The 26,317-nt window shown below is 35.0% G+C and overlaps 1 protein-coding gene across 8 annotated transcripts in view; it reads right to left on the bottom strand.

The window, feature by feature from the left end:
- Nucleotides 1-2,206: 2,206 nt before the first annotated feature.
- dnc (phosphodiesterase dunce) overlaps nucleotides 2,207-26,317 on the bottom strand; it is a 368,500-nt gene continuing 344,389 nt past the window's right edge. For all 8 annotated transcript variants that reach the window (XM_017901155.1, XM_017901156.1, XM_017901154.1 and 5 more), the window contains 6 exons: nucleotides 11,851-11,944; nucleotides 10,134-10,363; nucleotides 3,955-4,218; nucleotides 3,611-3,710; nucleotides 2,812-3,476; nucleotides 2,207-2,541 (listed from right to left, as the gene is read on the bottom strand). In XM_017901155.1, coding sequence (XP_017756644.1) covers nucleotides 2,407-2,541; nucleotides 2,812-3,476; nucleotides 3,611-3,710; nucleotides 3,955-4,218; nucleotides 10,134-10,363; nucleotides 11,851-11,944 — 1,488 coding nt within the window. In that variant the 3' untranslated portion in view covers nucleotides 2,207-2,406. The remainder of the gene's footprint in view (nucleotides 2,542-2,811; nucleotides 3,477-3,610; nucleotides 3,711-3,954; nucleotides 4,219-10,133; nucleotides 10,364-11,850; nucleotides 11,945-26,317) is intronic.

Genomic DNA, 26,317 nt, shown 5'->3' on the forward strand with positions numbered 1-26,317 from the left:
AGTTTGTTTCGATTAATTCTCGTCATCTTCTTCGCGGTTAAACGTTTAATTATCATTAATTACCTTGTCGCTTACGCCCTAGAGAAGATTCGCTGGTTTTATCTTTTTTTTCCTTTTTTTTTCTTTTTGTTTCTTTTCATTTATAGGTTAATTCCTCAGCTTAATATCTAGTCGTGTACTCGTAGCCTTACATAATTACTCTTAATGATCTAAGCTTGGTGGCCAGCACCAAAAACACTCACTAGATTCACTGCCTACGGACACAGATACGGGTATCGCCTCTTTCTCGAGCAAGCCACGCGCGTCGGCCATTTTTTCAGCCTAGGTGGCGCCATCTTCTCATCGCCGATTTCGCTGAGAAATCGTGTAACGCTTGTCGAAAGTTCGTTAAAGGGGCCGATTCTCGTCGTTTCAATAATTTCATAAATTTTTATTCAGTTCGTGTATAAAAAAGGAAAATAAAAGTATCGTAGAAAACGCAAGGTCCGAGCGGATTTTACAAAGTACATCCCGATAAATTACGATGCTTCGAGAAAGAGAGCGAGAGAATCGACGCTCGACCATCGCAGACAATGATAGATCGCGACTTCCGACTTGAACTCGAGCATCGATCCTTGAGTTTGAGCGATTCACAGACATCCAAGCGAGAGAGTACTTTGTATTTCATTATCTCGATATTCTTTTTTTTTTTGACGTTTTCTCAGAGTTTTTTTTTTGTTTTCTTTTTGGCTCTTAGTCTCATTTCGTTAACACATCGATCTGCAAGGACCTAACTAATTATTTCTCCACTTCCATGTCCCCTAAAGTAATCTACCATCGCTAGAAGCCAAAACGCGCGATGATTTTCTCGCTGCTTGTTCATATATTTTTTTTTTTTTATCCGTTTTCACTTTTACTTATTCGCTTATTTTGGATGAAGAAGAAAAAACGAGGTTCGATCCTTCGGTTCGTTTCTCGAACGACAAAGTGACTAACATTAATCTTTGGTTAAAAACAATCGCGTTTTGTTTTCATGTGTATACATGTACGCATGAGTTTGTGTATATGTGTATGTGTGTGTATGAACGCGAAAAGAAAGCTTCTGGACCATTGGCCTACGTTAATTTCAATGTAAACTTAAAATAAAGGCCAGCCTTCTATGTTAAAATTAACCGTTTAGCGCATTATATTAAAATTAATCCGTTCACCCGCTCAGTGGCGCCATCTGCGTTCGCCAATAAGACAAAGCGCAAAATCTTTCGTCTCTCCTCGTTCTCACACAACATCCTCTACGAGCTCTAGTCAGCGAGCATGAATACGAAGTCTTACGATTAGGGATAGGCTTAGTCCTAGACGATATTAGGTAGCTGTCGAGGTGTGATTATCGGAGAACCAAGGATGAACGTGGAAAGCGCGACGACTAGTGCTCTCTAGTGGTCTTCCGTTCGGTATCTAGCCCCTGACCCTCCTCATCGATCGTGCTACCTTCATTCTTCTATATATTCCATTACCCAACCTCAATTCCTTGTTTATCATAGCCTCTAACTACTCTGGACAAAAAATACGATCCAGCTCGAAACATGCAATATAGAGATTCAGTCTGTCCACTGATCAATCGAGGGTCAGCTGGCTGCGCAGAAGATCCTTCGAATCATTGGAATATTGCGGTCTTGGCCGCTTGTACCGTGTAATTGATATGTCAAGATAGGATCCTATCACTGGCGAGATGAGATTTGCTGCGTTTCCTCGTGTCGCGTTGGTTTTCATTTTCTCTTTCTATATTACAATAATAAAGGGGACCCCGTGAAAACAGGTCTTCACTGACCGGTCCGCCTGGGTAGTGTACAGGTACTTGGTGAAGAGATTCGTGCCCTCCATTCGAGCCAGGGACGCGTCAATTTGGAGCCGATCGAACGACGACAGGGGGAAGGGAGAAAAGCAACAATGGTAACGACGACGATGCTCCTCTTTCTCTCTGCAGAGGATGGTCCACCGTGGACGCTGTCGTTACGCCTCGAGCCAGCCGAGGTGCAACGATTTGGGACCGTTGCTCGTTGCTGAGACCCGCATCAGCGTTGGAGCAAACAATCGCGTCAATGGCTGTCCTCCTTCCGAACTTCTTCCTGACTGATCTTGCGCTCGTTGACGCGTCAGAAAAGACCCTTCCCATTGGTCTGAACTAGCGGCGACTAGACGTTCCTTTCTGTTACTTTCTCTTTCTCTTTGACTCCTTACTCTCTTTGCCTATCTCTCGTGCTCAGACGAGACTTGTTCCACCGTTCCGGGGAGTGGAGCTTGGCCAAAAGGTCAATAGGTCGACACAAAGAGACCTGGCCAGCAGCAGCGAACTAGCTGTCACTGACGTACACGCCACCAGGTCTGCTGCACCTTCTCGTGGAGCTTCCTGCAAATACCCGCGAGCCTCCGTCACATTCCAGCCTCTGCGGCGTTCTCCTCCGTCTCACCGCCCCCTTCCTCGCTTGGCAAGGTCGTTTTCGCCGCTCCACCTGTGTCCCCCGTTTCTGTTGCTTCGCCTGTCTCATCGCCCTCTTCCAGTGTCACCTGAACAAGAAATAAGTTGATCAATTAAAGTCTCAGTTGCGTTGCACAACGCATTCTCACTGGGCTTAAATTTCGACTAACACGAAGATATTGAAGAAGTAGCAACATTTCGCTTGAAACGATTGCTTTAATGAAAACAAAATAACTTCTCGATGATGTTTAGATTTATTGATGTAAATTTCACGAGATTCAATGATCAAAACATAAGGAACTAGGGAGTTTGAACTCTGCCCTCTAGCGTTTAAGAAACGAACTTCAAGCGACTCTTACCTGGAAGTGTATTCTATCAGACTGCTGCTCGTTCCCTTGCTGTTGCTGTTGCTGTTGATCGTCGGACGGTGGTGACGGAGGAATCATTGATTGATACCAGTCTCGATTCTCCTCCAACGTATCCAGAATATCCTGGGCGTCTGGGTGTACCAGGTCCGCCCAAGTTTCCCAGAGAGGATGAACAATGTAATCAATGAAGCCGACCTGCGACTTCTCGACGGTGGCACTGTGCCTGTCACACATGGGGCTGATATCCATGTTCTGCTCGCGTTCCCGATCTCCTTGGAGGAAGAACTCCTCCATTAACAGACCTACCCATCGTCGGTACAGTGGCAATGGTTTCGTAGGATTGGACAGGTCAGCACAGTGCACCAGATTCTCTAGGACTTGAATCCGGTCGGTGTAGTTGTCTAACAGAAGCACACCAGAGCCTGCCACCTTCTTCGTCTCAACCATAGTCTTCAAATCAGCTAACAGAGACATATGCTTAGACATGTCCGTGGATAAGACCATGTCAATGACCATTTTCCTCAACGTCTGACGTTGCTTCTTCGTCATGTTGACGAAAATGTCGCAGCCCTCGTTCTGAAGCAGTTTGAACGCCACTGCCAAGTGGTGGTTCTCCAAAACAGACTCATCATTGTACATCAGAGCAAGCTCAGAGCCTGAAAAGATATTGGTCTATTAGATCAGAGATAAAATGCAGGAATGAACTTATTTAAAAGCATCATATTAGATGTATTGCAACAAGATTCCATTTAACCAACGATAAAGAGACATAGGTTAGATAAATACGTACTCGAATTGATAAGGAACTGGTTGGTGAGTCCAGGATGGTCCACGTCATGAATGGTGGCTGCGAACAGAGCCGCCGTGATTTCCAATGGCGTGAACACGGACTGTAATCAGAAGAACGACTTTTATTAGCTAACATATACGAGTTAATGTTAAGATCATGACTCCAAACCCAAGAAAGTGCCAATTAACATGAATCCCAAACACAGTCAGGAAACGCAACAAATTCTCAGCAGCTAAAGAATCTTTAATTGAAACACGTTTCCTAGAGACGAAGGAGAACTATGTTGTTGTCAGTGACACGTTTTGGGTTGCGAAACTATCAACGTTGACTGAATGTATATTAACCTCAAGTGCGGGCGTGTTGAGCAGAGTGTGGGTGGACTGGGTCACATCGGCCGCGTGCAAACTGTTGTGGAAAGGATTGTCCTTGACGTAGTGATCTTCGAGGGTCATCATGAAGGTCACAAAGGTCTTGGGCGGTATGGCCAGCGATTTGAGCAGATCCCGGGTTTGGAAGGCTGTGTACGCTACGCAGGTCAGCGGTCTGTTGCTGCTCAACTCGCCTATCCTGAAGATGTCGATGCCCCACTTGTCGATGTCTGATAGAAGCTGTAGTATACAAAGGTTAATTTATAATAAAAATCCAAATTTTAATCATTTTCTCTCGTAACATTTTTCTATACAATAAAGAGAAATAATATTTCCTGTGACAAATTAGGTTAATTGAGAGTGGATTACTGTAATTTATTCGATTCATAAATTTAGGCAATTGTTAGTATAGTGGTGATGCATTTGACAATAGAAGTACTTATTTTACTATGTCATAAATAACTAAATAAATAGTTTCTGCTATTCCCATCTTTTCCAATTCTAACCTAAAAATCGAAAGTTCTTTGTGAATATAACCTATGAGATCCTTAATTGTAAATTCGAAAAAATCTGTCAAAGTCATAGAAAATTCATTCCATATTTTCTAATTTTAGATGAAATCATTTTGTTTATAGTTTATAGTACCTCATATGTCCAAAAGTTTGTAAGACGTTTTATTTCTTCGAGATACGACAATTTTCTTTTGTTAGTTGGCCAGACTGATTGATCTTTTAGACAGTTTTTTGGAGGTTAAGAATTGATCCTGCAAATAATCACTTAGCACTGGGTCGCGATTTTAGAATGTTCTTGAATGGAAAGTCCATCGTTAACATTCATTAACACGATTAGTATCAAACTTCAGCGCGTTAATGCATAAGTCACGTATACAGCCGAAACTAAAAATTTTACATTCATTCCACTTCAAACTCGCTTAAATAACTTACCCTACTATACGTATAATGCAACAATTATGACCACATTAATTGAATCTGCCAACACCTCCAAGTGCAAAATTTACTTCAAAATGTTGAAACACGTATAAAATTAAATAAATATAATAAATTATACATTTACGATGTTCAAAAATAATAGAATCATTGTACATGTCCAACCCTTGAATAACCCTAACCTCAACGCAAATAACCTTTCGAAAATATTTAATTGACAGATGCTGAATTTCTTTACACGGCTATCGACCAAAAGCCGTAAAATAAATTGATCGGTCATAATACTCCAATTGAAAACTGTTTATTACGGTTAAAATGAGATAAATTTTGCTGCAGACATTTTGCAGGACCTCAGGATTAGCTCAAACATTCCATGAAACGTTCTAGCCCCGTTTCATGTAAACAAACAAACGCTGCCCCATGTTGCGGGCCAAATAAGGAGTTGGAAGCCATTTCGCGACTCTGAATCAGAACGCGTAGGCTTGTGAGCGATTTTAAGACCTCGAAAGGCGTATTCTCCCGGAACCCTGTGGTCTCAGGAAGCACCTCATTAGCATACAAAGCGGTAGACGCAGATTATGTGAAAGTCATAGCTCCTCTGCCATCGGGAAAGAGGATTTGCATCGGTTACACGTGACTTTGAAATGATATTCTCTCATCGAGTGTCCCATGGGCAAATCCTTGATTAAAAGTTGGATTTCGAATCGACGCCGAGTTAACCTCGAGAGTGATTCTAAGAAACGCGGAATTCAATCGATTGGAGGATTATTTGCGATGATCGACAAGATTGATTGGCGCCGAATTGATTCTGTGAATGAAAAACGAAGGTCAAATGCAAGAGTCAACGGAAGTAGCAAGATCGTGGCTCCCAAATTAGGAGGTCCCAGTTGGCTTGCATGGAATTTTTCGTGAGCATCTCTCTTCGATCACTCGGGAATTTAAAATAAAAATGGTCAAAGGTTAGTACCAAGAAGCGTAAAATATCGATTCACCGGAGTTAGAAATTATTTGGGGGCAAAGTCGAATTCTATCGCTTCGAAAATAAACTAGAATCTACATATGTAAATAAACCAGAATTATGGCCCAACTGTACTCAGAATCGAACTCTTAAAATCGTTAACAAGATGCAGAACAAATAATCGATTTCACACAGATTGAAATTGGACACAAAACTTTCTCGTCCGAAAATAAAAATTCACTGCTAAATTACTAACGTAATAAAAAGAAAAAGAAGAATCACTACAAAAATATTCAGGAAAAACGTCAAAACCGAAAGAAAAGAGAGTGCAAAGGATACAAAAATTGTTTCAAAGCTGTGAGAAATAAAATATCCTTATTTCCACTAGAGTATAAGAAAAGTTACTATAATACGTCACGTGATCCAATCTCGTGCCAGCCATTTCTCGCAATGCCTTGTAAATTATAATTAAATTAAGGTGAAAATGATGATAATGATAATGATAAGGTATTCGTGAAATTGGGTTATAGTAAGCTAGTGACCTCGTCCCAAATTTTTCGACAATGTACGCGTGCGACTCGTGCAGATGATCGTAAACATAGGCGCCATTGGCCTTTCGAACAATCGATGTCTATTATCAGTCTCGCTATAGATCACGTACGCTGTACATGGCGACGCAAATAGATTTCTGCTAGGACAGGGGTGTTGGGGTACCTCGTTCCACTTTATGACTTTCTGTAGATTGCATTCTTTTTCCTGAATTTATTGGACTGCAGCTCTTATGTGTGAATTATGGTTTCATATGTTGGCATTAACATGTCTACTGCGTACACACTGAATCCTTTCAACGCGCAATTTTACAGTATCTATATGATATAATTTGGAGCTCATTAGTTTATTCGAATAGATTAGTATTTCTTATTCGTCTCTTATTTATTCATTGATCGAGAAAGAAAATTACTTATTTGTTACTTTTAGGTTACTTTGTTGCTTCCCATCTTCGGTATTTATTTTTTAAAATTTCTAAGATTGAACAAAATTAATTTAATTTATTCGCAATTTACTATTAATTTTAGACAATTGATAAAAGATAATATTGTTGGTTTGAGTAACGAATAAATAAATTTTTCTATTATTCTTTAATTTTTTTCATTGCAAAGATCATGATCTTAACATTATTGAGAATTAATAATTAAATGATTCCATGTATCACACATTTGAGAAAGAAATAAGTAGTGAATGTTAATAATGTGGTTTGTCAAAATTATTTCATGGAACGGACTCTAAAATCACATAAAACGATCACGTATTCATGTTTACCAATTTACAGCTAATGTTTACCCTGATTCAGAACACAGACCACTATAAACCACAAAAGATTCAAAAATTTCCCAAATGACCCATCGATTACGTATTTAGAAACGGATTTTCCTTGAAAACCTCATCGTAACCGGTTAACGTTCATTTCCCTGTTCTATACCCGTCTTTTGCCTTCTGCTTGCCGTGTTAATTGGGAAACAAGGTAAATATTTAACAGTCGGGGCCATTGTTCGCGAGACTGGAAATTTCCTAAACGAGATTTTCAAAGCTCCTTGTAAAACTTATGTTAATAGACACGTACGACGTGATAAGGATAAGGATGTAGGGAACAAAAGGAATCAAGAATGATTTGATGTAATTTTCATTATACTTTGCAGCAAAATATTTTCACTATACTTTGTAGTTCAAAAAGTTTCCCTAGTTTATTATTACTACATTGGTAATTTGAAAAGGCATTATGCATTAATTATTCTGAAGCATTTATTGTAATAAAACTTTCCAAATTGATACATTTATTGAAACTGATATCAATCAAAATATGATGCATTAATTTTTACACTAATCAAGTATGTTTGAAGAAGTATTTGCAAGCATCGAATGGTCATTTCTCAGAATAATTCTCAGAATTTTTGTATATTAATGCACCACTGAAAGGTGAGGACCTGTTTTGATTTATCTACTACGTAACACTTTTATTAAAAGCAGAACTTATTACTATGTAAATGAAATATCCATACAGTCATAAGTAAATCCAGCCAAGAAGAAAGAAATGGGAGAAATTAGATTACAAAGGACTATGTATATTTGATCTTATAAAAAGTCTCAAGGCCTTTCTAGTATATAAGTGTGGTAAGTGTATGCAGTAAAATATTCAACAGAAAGAAATAATACTCTACAGCTGTGAAATGGATATAAACAAGGAAGTAGACTACCCAGTACATGTGGAATGTCAACAGAATAGACTGAGACATCTTTAAACCGTGTCAGAGATTACACGTGTTCCTGACTGGTGTCTAGCATGATTAATAATTAGACAACGGCGAGGGATTAGCCGTGAAACCAGCAGGAGAGTAGAACTGAGTAGTATATAGCGAACTACGTGATCCGATTGCGGTCTGGAGACTGTAAAGACCAAAACATAATGACTGTGCCTTGTGAAAATTTAATCAAAGTGGACTTACAGACACTTTTAAAAATCATGGTCGAGGATTATGAGGAATGCGGCATTTGTGCCTTCAATTATAAGGACCTTAAGAAAGAGGAATGGTTATAATGAGTTATAAATGGTTATAATAGGTTATAATAGGTAGTGATACTTTAAAAATCACTAAAAAGGTATTGAGTGCAATTATAATATCCATCATGTTGTTAAATGTGTTATGATACTATAGACTTATACATTTGAAAATGATTTAAATTGTGGGTTTAAAAATTTATTGGAGATTGAATATAATTAGGACATGCTGTATGTTGTAAAATGTGTTAGGATATACTTATACGTATTTTAATACAATTTGAATTGTAAATTTAAAAATAAATAGAAAGGTGTTGATTAGAACATTCTATATGTAACTAAGTATATTAGAATACTGTTCTAGTTTCATTTCAATTGTCTACTTGAAAATTGGTAGAAGGTTATTTCATATAATTGGTAAACTCTGTATATTGTTAAGAAGTACACTGTATGCAAAGTACATTATATTACTAGGAAATAGTTACATATTATTTCATAATCATTAATGACTTATTAAGCAATGGAGAAGGAATGGGATTTTGAAATATGTCTGTAAGTTTCATACTAGGTACGGTAGACTATATGATTAAATTGTATATTAAATTATACATTAGAATCTTCTGATTACAAGAGTTATAGGATACAATGAATTATACCTACTATATAATACTGGGATTACATAACAATCATTAGATAACTGTTAGATCTTGTGAAATAAGGAATACGGTACAATTATTTGACACCTGTTAAAGGATTACCTGTGTTACTGAAATTCTAAACAATTAAAAGTGCAATTCTCTTGAAACTATCTGATAAATACTAAACATGAAACAAGATCAATGATCATTATAAAATAATATTAAATTATACTAGTGTTACATTCCTAACGCAGTACAAAGAATAAAATCCACAATATTCAGCTGCACAATGAAACTTCTTTTAAAGTGAAACTATTAATCAGTTACTAACAACCAATTTAATAATCAATAATAATTTACACGATTTATTGATTTACATAACTTTGTAACATTCAACAAAAGAAAAACAAGTTATTTTTAAAGCAGTTTCTTATGCGATTTTCACGTCTTACAATTAGACTTTGAAACCGGTTGTGCAAGTGTTTTGAACGAATGCGACACTTGCCAGGAGACACTGAATTCGTAATCGAGGCCTTTTCAATGAGTAGAAAGTGTAGGATACCGTTAATTAATTTCGCTTTCGCGATTCTGTTTCGCATTCTGGGAACCACTTATGTAATTCCAATGAATCATTTGCAAGGGTGTTATTCAACGGTACAGATCATTATCAATGGCATGACTAATTCACAGGACCCTAACGAATGTAAAGAGCTTCTCAGAAGGGTTTCAGAGAATGTCTCCTCAAATAGAATCTAAATATAAAAAAATTTTAATTACCAAATGTTAAAACATATTTCCTATTCATTCAATCATTTTTTAAAACAAATTTATAAAATTACTATTATTGTACATAAATAGTTACAAAAATGTGTATAAAAATTTGCAAGTGTGTAATAAGAATTTTTTAATACATCACCACCATGATCCCTAAAGTACCCTGGTCAATTTTTCTCACTGATCAATGTCAGTAATAGAACCACTCTCTATTAAGACACGTTCGTTGGTCTATTTTCTAGTCTGTTGAAGTTTGGATGGTTTTAAAGCAAACAAAATCCTACCTTGCCGAGTTCCTCCTCATGGGGCGTCTCCACACCATGAAGCGGCACACGTTCCCCAGTGAAGCTATTCGTGTGCGTGAGGGGCCGTTTCACGCCGCTTATGTGGGACATTGCGGCCGGGCCTCTCTGTGCCCGGTCCTTCTTCTTCGCCGCCCTTGCATCCGCACTTCCGGCAGCTGTAACCGCATCCTCGATCCGCAGGGAGGGTAAGTCCAACTCCTGTTGCTTGTCTATGGATGGAAACAAATGAATTCGTTAGACTAGTTACAGGAAAATCGATAAAAATTATCTAGCATAGAAAATATTGCACTACATCATTTACACAGAAATACTGACACTAAATCTACCACGCTTCAAATTTTTAACTATTATATATTTAATTATTAACTATTTTTCAACTTTTGATTTAAAATAACTTTGACCATTTGCCTACATGACTTGTCTTTTAGTGAACGTATAGTCAATTTTTTGATATTTCCTCTTATTCCATTCTTTTATTTTTCTTATTTCAAGATTCATCGTCCCCCTTTTCATCCATTGACAATTTAACAAGTCGTGGTAGGTTTAGTGTCAATTATAAAATTCGAAAAAGGAAAATTGTATCCTGATATTAAATAAAATTGGAACCTGATTGTGTAAGGAATATAAAAGATTCTTTGTTGAGAAGTAACATTTGATATAAATGGAAATTTAAACAGATTTAACTAAAAATTATTTTTATTAAGTAGAGTCAGACAGATTTTGTTTTTAATTTTCAATTTCTTTCTCTTTAAAACTGTGATTTGTGATTACCACACACTGTCTTCTCGTCCTTTCATTTTTTCTTTTTATTCATTCAGTCACTTTCACCTTATGTAATATTAAAATAGATATATCCGGTCTCATACAGCGATTAATTTGTAAATATTCTTTTCCAAGTATATTCAAATCACCAATATGCGATATACAATTATAACAATACCAATATACCTATATTAAAATGGCTAATGACGCGATTAACATAATTACATAATAATTAATAAATAATATTCAATTTATTCTACACGATGAAATAGTGAATGACGAGAAATGTTGAATTATTTTATACCAAATTAATACTTAAATAATTATTTCCAAGGTTTATATGAAACAATTACTTCAAAGAACAATAATTCTAGTACCCGACAATCAATATACTAAATAAAGAGGTCATTATATTCAAGAGCACAGATTACAGCTAGTTACACCATACAACTTTTTAATTTATTCATCTATTTGCCAACGGTACTTTTCTTTTTTTTTCTAAGATATGAAAAAAGAACCTTAAGCCGCGTTTGAATCGACACAGAAGGCTGCGTAAACAAGAAACCGATTCCTCGTTCCACGAGCAAACAGGAATCAGCGCGAGACAAAGAGAGCAAAACGGGATGAATGATCGTGAAACACGTGTGCATTTACGGAGTTTCAAGGGCTCTTAATGCGTAAGAGTCTACGTTACTCTCATTGTCCCTGATAAATCTGCTCCTGGCGTTGACCTCGACAAAATGTGCGAATTATCTTCTCTTTTCTTTCGTACACTTTTTCCCCCTTTTTTATAGTCTTACGTCTGTCTCGTACTTCGTTGCAAACAAAGAATCGAATTCCTTTCACTCCTCTCGACCGAATCAAAGTGTGGTTAGAAGAACAGGCTTGTGACGTTTGCACGCGGTTCAAGAAATTTGGACTTTGATAAACTCACCAAGGAAGGTGCTGCAGATGTACTCTGATATCTGGTTGCCGGATTTTGAGGATTCTGAGAAGTGGGACAGCTCCTTGTTCAGCATACGCTTGAACTGTAATCAAAAAAAGAAATGTGAATTAGTATCTTTGCTCTGTAGTATTAGATTAGTTTCAATAATTTAACAAGTAATAATAATACTTAAATAATCATTTAATCACCATTATTCAACGATTATAGTTATATAGTTAATAATTATATATATATGAAAATAGTAATATTAAAATTGGTAGCTTAATTTTTATAATTTATAGAATTTAGAATATTTCATTTTTAATGTTCATATTTTGATATTCCTCGAAATTAGACAGAAATTATTTATTGCAAACTTTCATCAAAAATTGAGACACCAAAATAAGCACAGTGAAATAAAGAATTCAATTCCTAAATTTTTCTATTAATTATTTAAGTTTAATACAACAGATAATACATCATATTCCTAAATCTAATCACTAGTGCCAGCTAGGACCACTGAATCCGTCAGAACCGATGAATTCAATAAAAATCAATTAATCCTTGTGGAATCCCTATTGTCAATGTCTTGTTGATCTAATTTTGCAAAAAGTAGTTTACAACTCATCGATTTTTATATTTAAATCGCAGGAACAAAGAAAGTCTCGGCTCGGTACTAACTATAACTATCCGCAAATCTGCATACGAAACAACTTCTCGATTCCCCAATTAGTAAACCTTGCATTCCAAGTCCTTGAAGGACAAGTCAAAGGAATTCATTCCCAGAAGAGACAAAAGGGTTGGTCGAGCTGTCCAATAAATGTGAATGCCACCAGATAAAAGCGATACGTACGTACATAACCTATATTCCCCTTAAGTCTCCCATTCCCCTAGCCCAGTCACTGATCACCCTGTCCCAATTTCTACTCATTCACCGAGTCACTAACGAATTTTTTACAGAAAGATAGACAATATCTCTGTCACGATCCTGAAACGAATCGTATAATGAAAAGCAACGAACACAGAGGAAGATAGAGACAGAAAGCAAGAGACCAAGATTCTTCATCCCTATTGGCTGAAAGCGCGCTATCTCTGTGAAATTTACAATATTTGCGTCTCGTGTGAAATTTCGACGCAGATAAACGACTGCATGTGGTAGACGTGAACGTCATCACGTACAATCTGTCGAAAATGGCGTGAAATTCGCAAACAGATTGCTCGCAGCGTTACTTGTGTATCGCGACGCGCGTTATCAGAGCTGGGTTGAGGCTTTGTGACAGCTGGTGAAAGGATTTCTTCTTTATCCACCACGATTACGCTGGATATGTCGATGCAAATGTGACGGAGAACGGCGGGAAAGGTGGACTGACCTGTTATCGAATTCAAGAAACGAAACGCACCTCGGATTTCTGTGTTTGCTTGTTCTGTTTTCCCAGCTGCCGCCTACTGCAAGTATGATAACGTGACTGGTGAATGAATTCCTCTATCTCATGATGCACATTAATGGGATACCGTCGTTAGGGCATATTCGAATGGCGTGATGAGGATTTACGATACTCGGTGAGAGTGATTTTCGTAGAATTAGATTTGGAGGATTTTTTAACGTCGCAACTGTGGACTCCTTAGTTCTGACACCTTTGGTTGCTTTATCGGGTAATTTATGAGTTGTTTAGTTATCACGCTTCTGGGTTCCAAAGTCTTCGCTTTTGTAAATATTAAGTCGATTCAAGTTTTGGGGATTTTGTATTTTGACCCCTTGGAAACATTTTTGTTCCGAATTGTGTATTCAGAGCTCGGTGAGGCCTTCTTTCTCGGTAAAATGGAGTTTTGTAAGTCCAGGTTCGAAATTTTTCTCAAATCTAACAATTTCTGGAATTCCTAAGCATCGTACTTACACCCCTAAACTTATAAATTTTCTACATCCTCGATATTGTAAATTTTTTAACGTTTTAATTCCTAATGTATTTCTCTTTCTGCTCTAATTACAGTAATTTCAAAATTTGTCACTTTTCTGTGATATTTAAATGATTTTCGAGAAACCTTGTGCGATGAACATTGCTGTATCTTCAATTTTCAGTCTCTTATTTGTTTACCGAATTTCCCAAGTCACTAATTTTTTAATTCCAAGTTATTTCTTTGTTTTCCTCGTACACCCTTCCTTTGATCCTAATGGATTCTAATTAACGGCAAGAAAACGATTTCAATTAATTTCAGATTCTGAGCTCAATACGAAAACAACATTTCTCAGGAAGTAATTAGGTCATCAAGTGCAAATTGCGCACTACAGATAATTGAACGACCTTTCTTTCGTACCTGGTCGATGTGTATCGGAAAAATACACATGGTTTATATGCATTAATACCGGTTTTCAAAAAGAAGAGGATCGTCTCATTAATCAATGTCATTGTAATGACCATAAATAAGTTAGTCTTGAATTACACGAAAAAAAAAGTATCACTGGTTGGCGAAGATTAGAGGAGCTTAATTTTATCAATTAACCATTTGAATTACGTCAAAAGTGCGTGGATAATATATAGCGATACCTTCGAAGGAAAAAAACTGCTCTGATTTCGATTTTGAAAGAAAAAAAGAAACAGCTGAAATCCGACTCGATGACTTTATATAAATAATCCAATTACATAATACAGAAATAATTTTAACACTTAACAAAGTTGTTACCGGTTAAATCACCGATAAGATTATCGATTATGGTTGATGGGATTAATCTTGTATGGATAATTTGTTAGGCAGGTTACGTCGCTTCTGTGATTGCCCGATAAAGAACGTAATCGAGTTCATCGATTCGCGATATCAGTCGTCGGGCTACGTCATCGATACATTATCGTGCGAATTTCTTTGTGAAGGTTGATAATAATTTATTCCTCTTTCTTAATACATGTGTACTTATAACGATCGCTCTGACGTTTGTTTTTAATATTACATAATCTTGAGATAGGTCAGAAACGAGTTACGTTTAGATGCTTGATGCTCAGTATGAAAGAAATTGCATTGCAATTTAACTTGCAGGATTTATGGTTAGAAAATTTTGATTAAAGAAAGATTTCAGGTTGGTAGCAATGTTTGGAACAGAGGAGACTTGAATCTGGTCTTTGTGTAATACTAATTCTAACACTTTTGTCCTTGTACAGTGCAAAGTATTTTAATATTAATATTTAGTAACTATGGTATGAATATATAATGTGATAAGTAAAGAATACATTGGCCTTTGTACTAGAGAATATATATTCCTATATGCAGTACAATTAAATTTTATTTGTAATACGTATAGCAACTTAATATTTTCTTCTACGTACTTAGTTTCAATGTAAAAATTCTTCATTCATAAGTACGAAAGGTATTCTTCAATTGGTTCACTTAAGCTTGAAATATTTCCCCAAATATTGACACGTTATTCACAGATGTTTATTTTACCAAAAACCTTGCAGACCTTCTACACCCAAAAAATAAAAATGCTCGCTTAATCTATCCACGCTTTGAGCTGTATAACAATATTTTGACACTGAATTAAAATAAAGTGCACAATATTTCAAGCAAACCTTTATAAACTTGGCAATGTGACAAATTACTTTAAACTAGTTTACTTTCTCTAATTATAGAATCATCTATTTCAAGTTCTCACAATTATCTTAAAAGGCAGAACCTGGATACGCTATACTTCTTCCAGCTATAAGACAATATAAATGCTTCATCCAAGGTATTCTATCTAAAAGTCATTTTTATTTCTAATTATAGCAGTACATAAATACTTCAACTAGGGAGCTTAACCTAAAACCGTACACTTTCTTCAATCATCCATATCCATAAATACTTGATTTAAAATAGCCAGTCTAAAAGCGGCCATTTCATTCAACTATAAAGCGATATAAATATTTGATCAGTGACATAAGTTTCTTGTCACATGGATCTATTTTCTAGGCTAATTATTCGAGTAAACCTGAAGGCATAACCCATCTGTCATCTATGATGACACAATCATAGAATGCGTCATGACAAACAACGTGATTCCTTAAATGTTCCTGGTAAATTCCCATAGAGGACTTCTTATCTTTTTAGTAGCCTAGCCTTTCTCGTATCTATAATCTGGCTACATTCAAAAATTTCTACGAATTTAGACAGTGGAAAATTACTGGATCATTGTGTAATGTGAAAATAATTTGTCGCAATAATTTATTCTCTTTATATAAGTAATGAAAATATAGTACCAATCAGAGGAACACAGAAGTCTCTTTACCTTTATTGTTATTGTGATTGCATTATTAATTTGAGATTTACTGTCACCTTAAAAATAAAGGTTAAGTTCATAGAAGATTCTATAATATAGTCACAATGCATATAATGGGAAATATAACATTGTAATGATTTGATATTATTTTCTGTTTTTCATATTATTTTTGTCATGACGGTTTGTAATAATTAGACAATGTTTGTAAATAAATTATTCGTGGAAACACGAAAGCAGAAAACATTCAAGAAAATAAATATTTCGCAATTCTGATATAAGTATGTAGCACCTGTTAATCTAATTATAAAAATTATTCACAATAATAATAATCAATATTGATTGAGTAAAAGATAGGCGAGTGTCCAAAAATAAAAGATAATCCAATTAGATTCATACGATAGATAGAGGGTGTCCAAAATAGGCTTAAAGTTCGAGTACTATATATGAAATTAATATAAAAATATATACTATTTAGAGTTATAAGTTTATTTTATCAATCGGATGACTTTTGATTTAATTATCCCATAATCGAGTACATTTTACTACATTTACGAACTATAAATTAATCACTGAATATATTTATTAAAAAAATATCGACAAATTAAGGAAACAACACAAAAATCGTTAATAATTTAAATCTTGCTCAGAATCATCAATATAATAAGAAATAAATGCGAACTCATTGTAAATTGTCATTTCTGATATAGTATCAATTTAAACAAATGGGATCACATAAAGACTAATGATAAATTACTATATATTATTTATTAACCATATAATTATTCATTAATTAATGTGTATCAATTGTTAGTTATTAAATAAGTATTCTGATTAAACGACCCCATGACACTTTTATCGTCGACATCCTGGATCTCGAGTAGATTGATAACGCTTATCACTTCATTCCCAAACACTTTCCTTCGATACCTCTTTCTTTAGATAAGTCGAGAACAATATTTGTACAAAAACCTTTGTTAAACAAATTAATCGATTCTTGTTTTACCTTTACGTTTCTTAACAGGTAACCTTTTTTAGACACATATCAAGAAAGGAAAATAAGAAAAAGGAGATACGGTAAATTTCAATCACGATTCATAAAATCTGAAAAGACACTTTATAAAGTTTCAATGAGTGACCTTAAAAATGAGTGGAATTTGACACAAAAGAATTTCGATATTTCATATATATTCATCTATATATACAAATTTTGGTATGGTCCAAGTACTCCTTATTCCATAATAAAATCCACAGTTCAATAAAGTCCTTCTAAGTTCAGAATTCACCGAGACTTCGAATGACTATCCTTAGATTGTAATCTCCATTTCGAAATTATTCAGATGTCCTTGAATTCTGTCCAAAATCCACAAATTCTACGCGGATTCCAAGCAAGAACAAAAGCATCGATGTGGAAGATTCGATCAATTATCGTCTCGTGGTGACGATATTTCTACCGGGAATCTCGAAATCGGGTTGAAGTAGCCGATCCTCAGGGCAGATACTCGAGTCGAGTGCCATTTTCCTTCGCGTGTGCGCCATTTCGTAGAAAAATTACGCGTCTGCAGGGCGAGTTCCCGCGATAACAGCGACGTGGCCGATAAAGGCGGGATCGAGAATCGCAAAACGCGAGATAGCCTAATCCGCGGCAATGTATTTTTGTAAACAAAGCAGATAAAGCGTCGCTGATATCTGATTGGAAAACAAGATTCAGTCAGGTTGCAGATAAATCGATCGCCCGGCTTTCGCAGGAAATTTTTCGGCTCGCGTAACCTGTTCCATTGAAAAAGTACACCGAGACGAAAGGATATTTCGAATGCAAATCCGCGATAATATGTTGCTCCATAGATTCTCCAAGAAATTTCCTGCATATCTCGCTTTTCACCTCCGTCTCCCTTTGTACTCGAATCTGTGACGTCAGAGAAAGATACGATCGTTATTCATCGTTCCTGGGATCATTGAATGATCGCGGCAGGAATTTTCATTCAGTAATTCCCTTCTGGCTATCGAGAATATTGTTTTTGTATCGTTTACGTATTAATTCTGTTCTTCGTATTATGCGATTGGGGATACTTCGAAGAAATTCGTAAGGGGGAATTGTGGCTTTCATAATCAAATGTTAAATGGATCATTGTTGTCTGGAATTATTGTTTTTATCTAGAATTTTTACCCTTTATCGGGAATATTTGATACTGCAGCAGTATAATATATAGGGTTAGTCTAGCCTAATATAGGGCACATAACATAACCTAAAAATGGGAATATTAATATTTTTGATAATATATTGGCAATATTAATATACCATACATACTAATTTTGTATAAAGAAACTAAAAACACAATCTATATCTATATCTGTATGGTATCTATACTATTACGTCTATATGTAAATGGATAACCTACTTATACTATAACATAATTGCGTATTGTGGTATGATAATATTTGTAATAATAATTACAATAAATCCCTTCATATATATAATATATATGCGTGTATATATCTGAAAATTAAAATTTTTGAAGGGAAATGCCAAATCTTATAATGAGACGTTCTGATTGGGGGATTGAGGTTAGGAATCGGAACGGGCATCGATGGATCGATTTTTCGCGCCACTTTGTCCCGGTTCCACGGCATTGAAGGACTTTAAGTCTCGTCAAGATATCGATCGCCCCGATGAGACATTAATCCGTGCTCGTCGAAGTGACATATGGTGGGATGATCGAGATTTCGATGATTATCAAATCTGCAACAATCGTGCGCCGAATTGGCGATACCTTCCTTTTATCGTGGAGAATAATCCATAGAAGCGGTTGTCAAATTTCGCTTTGGAAAATTTCCTGCACATAATTCTGGAATATTTTTATCGAATAAAAAAATGGACAAGAGCTGGTCATTGAAATTCGTTATTTTGAATAAGAGATAAATACCGTTTGCTTCTAAATCGATGCAATTTGGAATTTTATACACGATCTATCTGTTTTCACGAATTATCATTTTCTGATAATTCAATTTTTTTTTCATAAATCATCGTGGTATCGTATTTTTAAGCGAGATACGTTGTCCTATTAATACATATATGAAGTATAATCGTGAAATGAAGGTTTTGTGAAGCAGCATGGCCTTATCAGAAGACGGACCTTATGACGTGTAACATTTTATTATCTATAAAATGGTCATGGAAAATGATCTTGGAACGAAGTATCATTATAACGAGGTTTCGTCATCGAAGTCTTGTCACGAGGCTCGTTTAGGCAACGAGGTTTAAGAGATGAATTCAGTTGACAGTGTTATATTCAGAATATGCCGTTTGATCTTGCCAATAAGGATCAAGCAATAATTGCCATTAGAACCTATTTAAATTACTCTAAAATGAGATCCTCGACGGAATAAGTCTTTTTCTTTCCATCAGAAAGTGGCTAAGAGAATTTCAGACGTTATTTAAAGATGTAGTGAATGTGATAATTAAGTAAATGGTGAGAACCATCACCAGAAATCTTTCTAAATTAATTGATGAGATCAGTTGGAGCATTTAACTAATGATTTGTTAGAGTCCTCAAGAATAATTAGAAATTAAATCAAATAATCAGAAAATTGTCTTTGAATTAGTTGCATGAGTTAATATTTTTATATCATTGCTTTTCATGGAATTCTTAAAAGGTGATCAATTATTTGATCATCAATGAAGTTATCTTAAAATAAATATATAAAGACAATTTAAATTTAATGCCAAAAATCATCGTATCATCTTATCAGTGCAAAATTCTTAACAGTAATCCCAAAGTAAATCTAATCACTAGCACACCATCTGTGTAAATGTACTGTATACAAAATTAAAAAATCATCATATCATTATCTACTACGGGATCTCAACCAATCAGAGTCACACATCAGATTTAGGTTAAACCTTCATTTAAATACTATCACGTAATTTATAGAAGTTATCAAAGAGCAAGTCCAATTATCGATAAATTATCTTGCATGATTTTATACGTTATGCCTGTGTAACTTTTCCATCTAACGTCTTCATTCATTTGTCTACCACAGAATTTAAACAAAATCATTAGAAATCATTAGAAATCATTAGAAACACTATCCTCAGCACGTTATATAATACAGGGAATTATGAGAAAGATCGTATTCATTCATTAATGTATTATTATGGTGGTAATTAATATTATTTCATAGCAAATGTAATTTTCAAAAATCCACAGACATCAAATCTTATCTTAAAACACTCAACAAGCCATAAAATGCAAACAAGCCGTAAAAGGCTATATTTGATAGCTTTATCTCAATAAGCACAGCAGAGTCATAAAAAAATCATCAAAAATTAAATAGTAATCATGAAATACACAAGAGACACGAAGGAGATAGGCCCAAGTAGAATCATGACTGTAATAACCACTATGTTAAACATAAAATATTAAAAAATCAATAAAAATCGGAATCGGTAATAAAATAATTCAAGTACCACAAAAAGGAAGAAGGAAATACAGAATTAGTGCAATGGTACAATAATTTCTGAATCCCTCATCCCAGTAGTCACCATGGAACCCTAAAGTCACCAGAAGTCAAACCCTTAATCACTAGACCCCAAAATCATCATCAAACAACCTAAAAGTCTTCGTCTCAGCAGTTACTATAGATTCCCGTTTATAGCAAGTCCCGTTCAAAGAATCATCTTAGTCCATCCCAAGTACCCCAAGTGATCTAGAGGCTTCGAATTCCCCAAAACCCCCTGAAATGTTCCATTACCTGTACAGCTACGATGCTAGCCATGGCTGTCAGATCCGCCAGGGTCTTTAGGTAGTTAAAGTACCTCACGTACTCGTCCACGTTCCCCGTCGCAAACTCAGCGTCTGTCTGTTGGACCATGTTTCGTGTTCTGTGTTCACGAATATCACGAGATTTCACCAGTCTGAACACACCAGGCAACCTCCCTAACCGAGAACCAGAGACTCTCCGGTTGCTCGCGAAAATCCCTTCACTTTCACCTCTCTCTCTGTTGCTTCCTTTCGGTTCAACCTGTAGCAACTCTACTTTCTACCTCCACTAACAACTCTTGATGCCGGATTTCAAGTTACCGATGAAACTAAAACGACTCGGATGAAGGAAAAGGCACCAAAGTTGCTCACAGAGATTTCTCTTTCAGTTGCATTGACGCGACACTGTTGCGAGTAACACGTGTCGAATTAAACGATCAAACGATTCCCGATACACTGCGCCTCTGAGCACGTCTACGGACCGCATGGACGTCGCTCGACTGCTAAGCGTGGTCTACGTGCCTGATTCGCGGCCGCCAGCTTTTTATCTGGGACAAAGTTCTGCGTCTGTTGCGCACGACGGTGGGGGCAGAGCGTGCCCGACGTGCGAATCGCTCCAGCGGAAATCGCGAATAATGGCTGATGAGGTCCCGCGAGAGGAACCTCGCGATTGTCTTCCACCGGATTTAACCTTTTTGGCTAGAAGAGGTTATGTCGCGGGACCACGTGCCAGTGGCGCTGCGCTGCGTCACGTGACTCCTTTCTAGGTTGCCTTTTCGGTGCTGGTACGGACTTTTCGTTGCGATAGATGGCGATGATCTTTGACGAAGAGGAAATTCCACTCTTCTCTACTTTCTTTTTGTCTTTTCTTCTTCTTCTTTCCTTTTTTGTATTTTTAGCGCGGTAAGTGATTCTCTGAGCTCAGGCGCCATTATGATGCCATTTTTGTTTTCTTTTTTTTCGGTTTAGTAGGAATGCTTTGGCACTATTTTTTCTATTATTTGGTTTCGAGATACCAGGTATATTCTTTATTTTGGGCACCGCGTGTCATTAGAGTGGCTTTTGGGAACACGTGTCCTCCTCGATTCTAATGAGGAAGTTCTCGCCCGGTTCTCTTTCGTGTTTTAGAATATCGTAATATTGCTTATTTTAGGTTCCATGTGTTGTTACAACGAATTTCATATAAATAGTTTTCCGAGACTAAATGTCATTATGGTACGATTTGTTTTATTCTCGTTGGAATGTCTTCTCGTTCCTTTTGTTCTACTTCTTCGTGTCAGAGGCACTGAAATACCTTTTATTTCGGACATCACGTGTCGTCACGATGAGATAACGATTTTTGGATAAATTATCTGAGACCAAATATCATTGTGATACCATTTTCTTTGTTTTGGGAGGGATGTCTCCTTGTGTCTTTTGTTTTAGGTACCACGTTTCGTTACAGCGAATTTCACATCAATCCTTATATAGGACCAAGTGATATTGTGACTTCTTCGATCCTGAGTAACGTCTAAAAACGTCTACTTGATCATATTCGAAGCGATGAGGTGCTTTCAGATTTAAGTATTATAAACGATCATTAGAATTCATACTGTGGTTAGAGTACCGCAATTCCGTGACAATGGGTTATTCGATAAATTGTTTCGCAAAGGGTGTGGCAATAGAATGTGGCCTCTTTCAAAGAGTTGTTACGAGACGTATAGGTTAAATTTGAATGAATGATAGTCTTATTTTAGAGATTAGATAGCGCGATATAGTAACGGATGCTAAATATGTGAAAGATAATTAATTAATATAGCAAGATTATTTGCGTATCAAGTAATTACTTTAATTACAATTGATAACAATAGATATTAATTTGTAAATAAACATAAAACATAAAATAAGATTAATAATAATATAGTTAGAATAATGTATGAAAGTTCAACAGAGATCAATTGGAACTATTGCTATAAAAAGAGAATTATATAACCATTCTTTCATTCATTCAACTATAAGAATAATTCTATAGAATAAATTATATCCATAGAATTTGTAAATCTTTCTTGAAATTTAGAAATTCAAAATTCTTTCAAATATTGGAAGTTACAAATTCTGCAATTTAATTATGAAATATCAAATTCTTGACTAATTATGAAGATACCATCCAGTTAACTCATAAAATACTCTCACTTTCATTTAGGATCATGAACTCAATTTTTCAATTGCCTTCTTAAATAGAAGTAACAAAATTAAAATTCAATTTCCTATGATTTTCCTATGATTTGCAAAACAAAGTTAAGGATTTATAAAGCTGAAGAGATGATCAGTCATAATTTTGTCCTGGAAATAATCTACATTGCAATTTACATGCAATTGTACTGATAAGGAGCGAATTGGGACCAAGAAAATTGAACCATAATTCGCCCCAGATATTTTATTCTTGAGTCCAAATTCTCGTGAGCAAAAATCTTGGCAAATGCAGCCCTAAAGCTATCAGGTAGCCCTCGATTTTCAATGACAACGTCTTTACATGTAATCTCTAATATTAGTAATAGCTAGAAGCAGGATAATAATAGTGAAGAAGAGCAAACGCTTCTTGCGTATATTTTCGGATATTGTTCTTAGCGTGAGAGATTCGCCTGCACGCATACACGCGAGTTTAAAGGGAATCTCGTCAATTCGCATTATCTCTGATCCCTGTTACAATTTTTGGAAGAACGGATACCTCGAATACGTATTCTTTGTTGAGAAATTTCCCGTCAAAACAATTTCGGTCAGAAATATACATGTATATATTTGAATATGTAGAACGAAACCGTTCTTTCATTGCTTGCTATATACATAAGCAAAATTTACATAAATAAAATTCTACAGATTGTCGCAGAAATTTCTTTTCTAATAAACATAGAAGTTATGGTTGCAATTTTCTGTCATTTATATTTATATCCATTTTTAAATTTGTATTACTTAAAGGAACTTAATGACTTGTTAGTCTAAGCAAGTTGGACTTTAATTTTTTATTCTGTAAGAATTGGCGATGATTAAGAGAATTTTAGGAAACTTTTGTTATATTTAAGTAATTTAGGAAATAATGGTATTTAATTATGAAGTAAATTACACTAAATTATTTTGCGAGCTATAAAATAGCAATTTTCATTCGAAATTTTATAAAAGTTTATAAATCTTCAATTTTTATGGAAATTTATTTTAAAAATTTATAACTTAGCGATTTTTATATTAAAATTTAAAAATTTAATTTAAATTCAACGATTTCAGTAATATGTATCTTAATACGTTTTTTGAAACAATAAAAAGTGGCATGAATTGATGAACAAAAATTACAATTTGCATTATTTAATATAACGTAAAATGTTATATATTGTAAGATATATGTTACAATATCGTATAAATCCATGAATAAAAATATTGCATATTTCTTTAAAATTATAAAAATTTAATTTAAATTCAACGATTTCAATATGTACCTCAATACGTTTTGTAAAACAATAAAAGCTCGTATTATTTAATATAATGTAAAATGTTATTTATTGTAAGATATATGTTATAATATCGTATAAATCCATGAATAAAAATATTACACATTTTTTAAAAAACACCTTGCAGAAATGAAATGTTCATAATGACTTTTATGTATATATATACCTTTATAACTTTATATAACTTTCATAATATTATGAAAAAAAGGCAATAAAATAAAAATTGAAATGCAAATAACTGAAACGTCATCATGTTTAATACCCTAAAATGTTCTCACCTTAATAGCCATTAATGAAATATTTATCACCTTTCACCTTCTCAAAGCTACATTTTCCCTCTCAATTACGTGGGATACCTCTGACCTAAAAATTCGAATTTTGCGAAAGGAATCTTGCACGCGAAAGTAACATTTCATTGTTATTCAATTGTTTCGGGCCAAAGGTGGTTTCTGAATTGCAACAATGTCTTCTTTTCCCGCGAAGAGTCGAACGGTGAAAAAAACACACAGCCCTCGAACGTTGACTCAGGCAGTGAAATTTATATTTGAATTCGAGGGAACTGTTGTCGATTCCATAAACCGAATCGCCACTTTTCCTGGCCACTGATATCATCGGCCACGAATCTGCCTAACTCCCCGAAATGTCAAATCAGTTGGTCCTCTCGCTCTACTAATTCGAAATGAGTCAACCCTGTTTTCGAAGAAAAGGATTGCCTATTTCCAAGCTCCAAATTCGACCAACTTATAGTCCCGAGTCGAATAATTCGTAGGTGTTCCTCTTCCTACCTGATTAAGGAGCGTTGGATCGAAACAAGTCCGTTCGTGGCTTTTAGAGAGCCAGCAACTTCGACGTTGGTAGTGGTAGTGGTTGAACGAAGGAGATATAATTTATTTGAAATCTTGTTTCTTCGATTTTTCGATTTTTTACCACTGCCGAGGTGAGTAATTTCTGATTTCCTATTTTTATATTTTCTTAAAATCTACATCTGCTTTTAATAAATTAGATGCCGGGTCTTACTACGATAGAAAAATAAAGACATTGTATAAACTTAATTATTATTATTTGTATAAACTGTATTTAGATATAATCTTGGAAAATTGGGGAAATTTTTTCCTTTTCAAGGGAAAAAAGAAGAATCAAAATTATAGATTTTATCAAGGTAACTCTTTTATGTTATTCCAATTTGTTTTAATTAATGAGAAGAAAATAATATTTTACCGTGCAAAATGTTAAAAATGAAAAATTAATTGAAATAAAAATACTGGAGTTCTTAAAATATATCAAAAATGTTATTTTACCCACGTTATTAACTGGAACCATAATATCAAAGAAATTCTTTGTATAATGAAATATTTTTTGGTTCGTAGAGAGTGAATACTCCATAATAAAATTATAAAATTTAATATTGTAAACAATTGTAAGATGTGTACAAAATATGTATTTATTTCATTTAATTAAAGGAAGATTATTTAATATTCTACTACTACTATCGTAGGGAATGAAATATACGATATCAAGATTAAAAACTCGTATATTGTAAAAAACTTCATAATTACTACAAAATTCATGCTTTTCCATAATAAATCAAAGAAAATTTTTTAACTTTCAATCTATTTTCTCACATTCGATAATTCCTTTTTAAATATCGAATAATTTTTAATTCACCAAATATAACCCCATCACCGAAGAAAATTTTATATTGTTTATCTTATTCGAGTCTCAATTTAGGGAAGAAATAATTTGCAGAAAAATTTTAAAATTTATTCTCTCACTGCAAATCGCCTAGAAATCCAACTAGGACTGCAAACTCTCGGGTGTACGTGACGTTATACACGCACACTGTACAGCAGCCCATATCTCGAAATTCTAAATACGACGCAAGTGAGAGACAGATAATTTTCCTCCCAATTATTCCTCCGATTTGCCTGAATCATATCATCTTCGCGGTCGTAAATGGAGACTGCTCTTAAAGCACGTCTCTTGGCTCGGAACGTGGA

Source organism: Eufriesea mexicana, unplaced genomic scaffold, assembly GCF_001483705.2.
Source record: "Eufriesea mexicana isolate 0111107269 unplaced genomic scaffold, ASM148370v2 scaffold1482, whole genome shotgun sequence".
In the NCBI taxonomy this organism is placed as follows: Eukaryota; Metazoa; Arthropoda; class Insecta; order Hymenoptera; family Apidae; genus Eufriesea; species Eufriesea mexicana.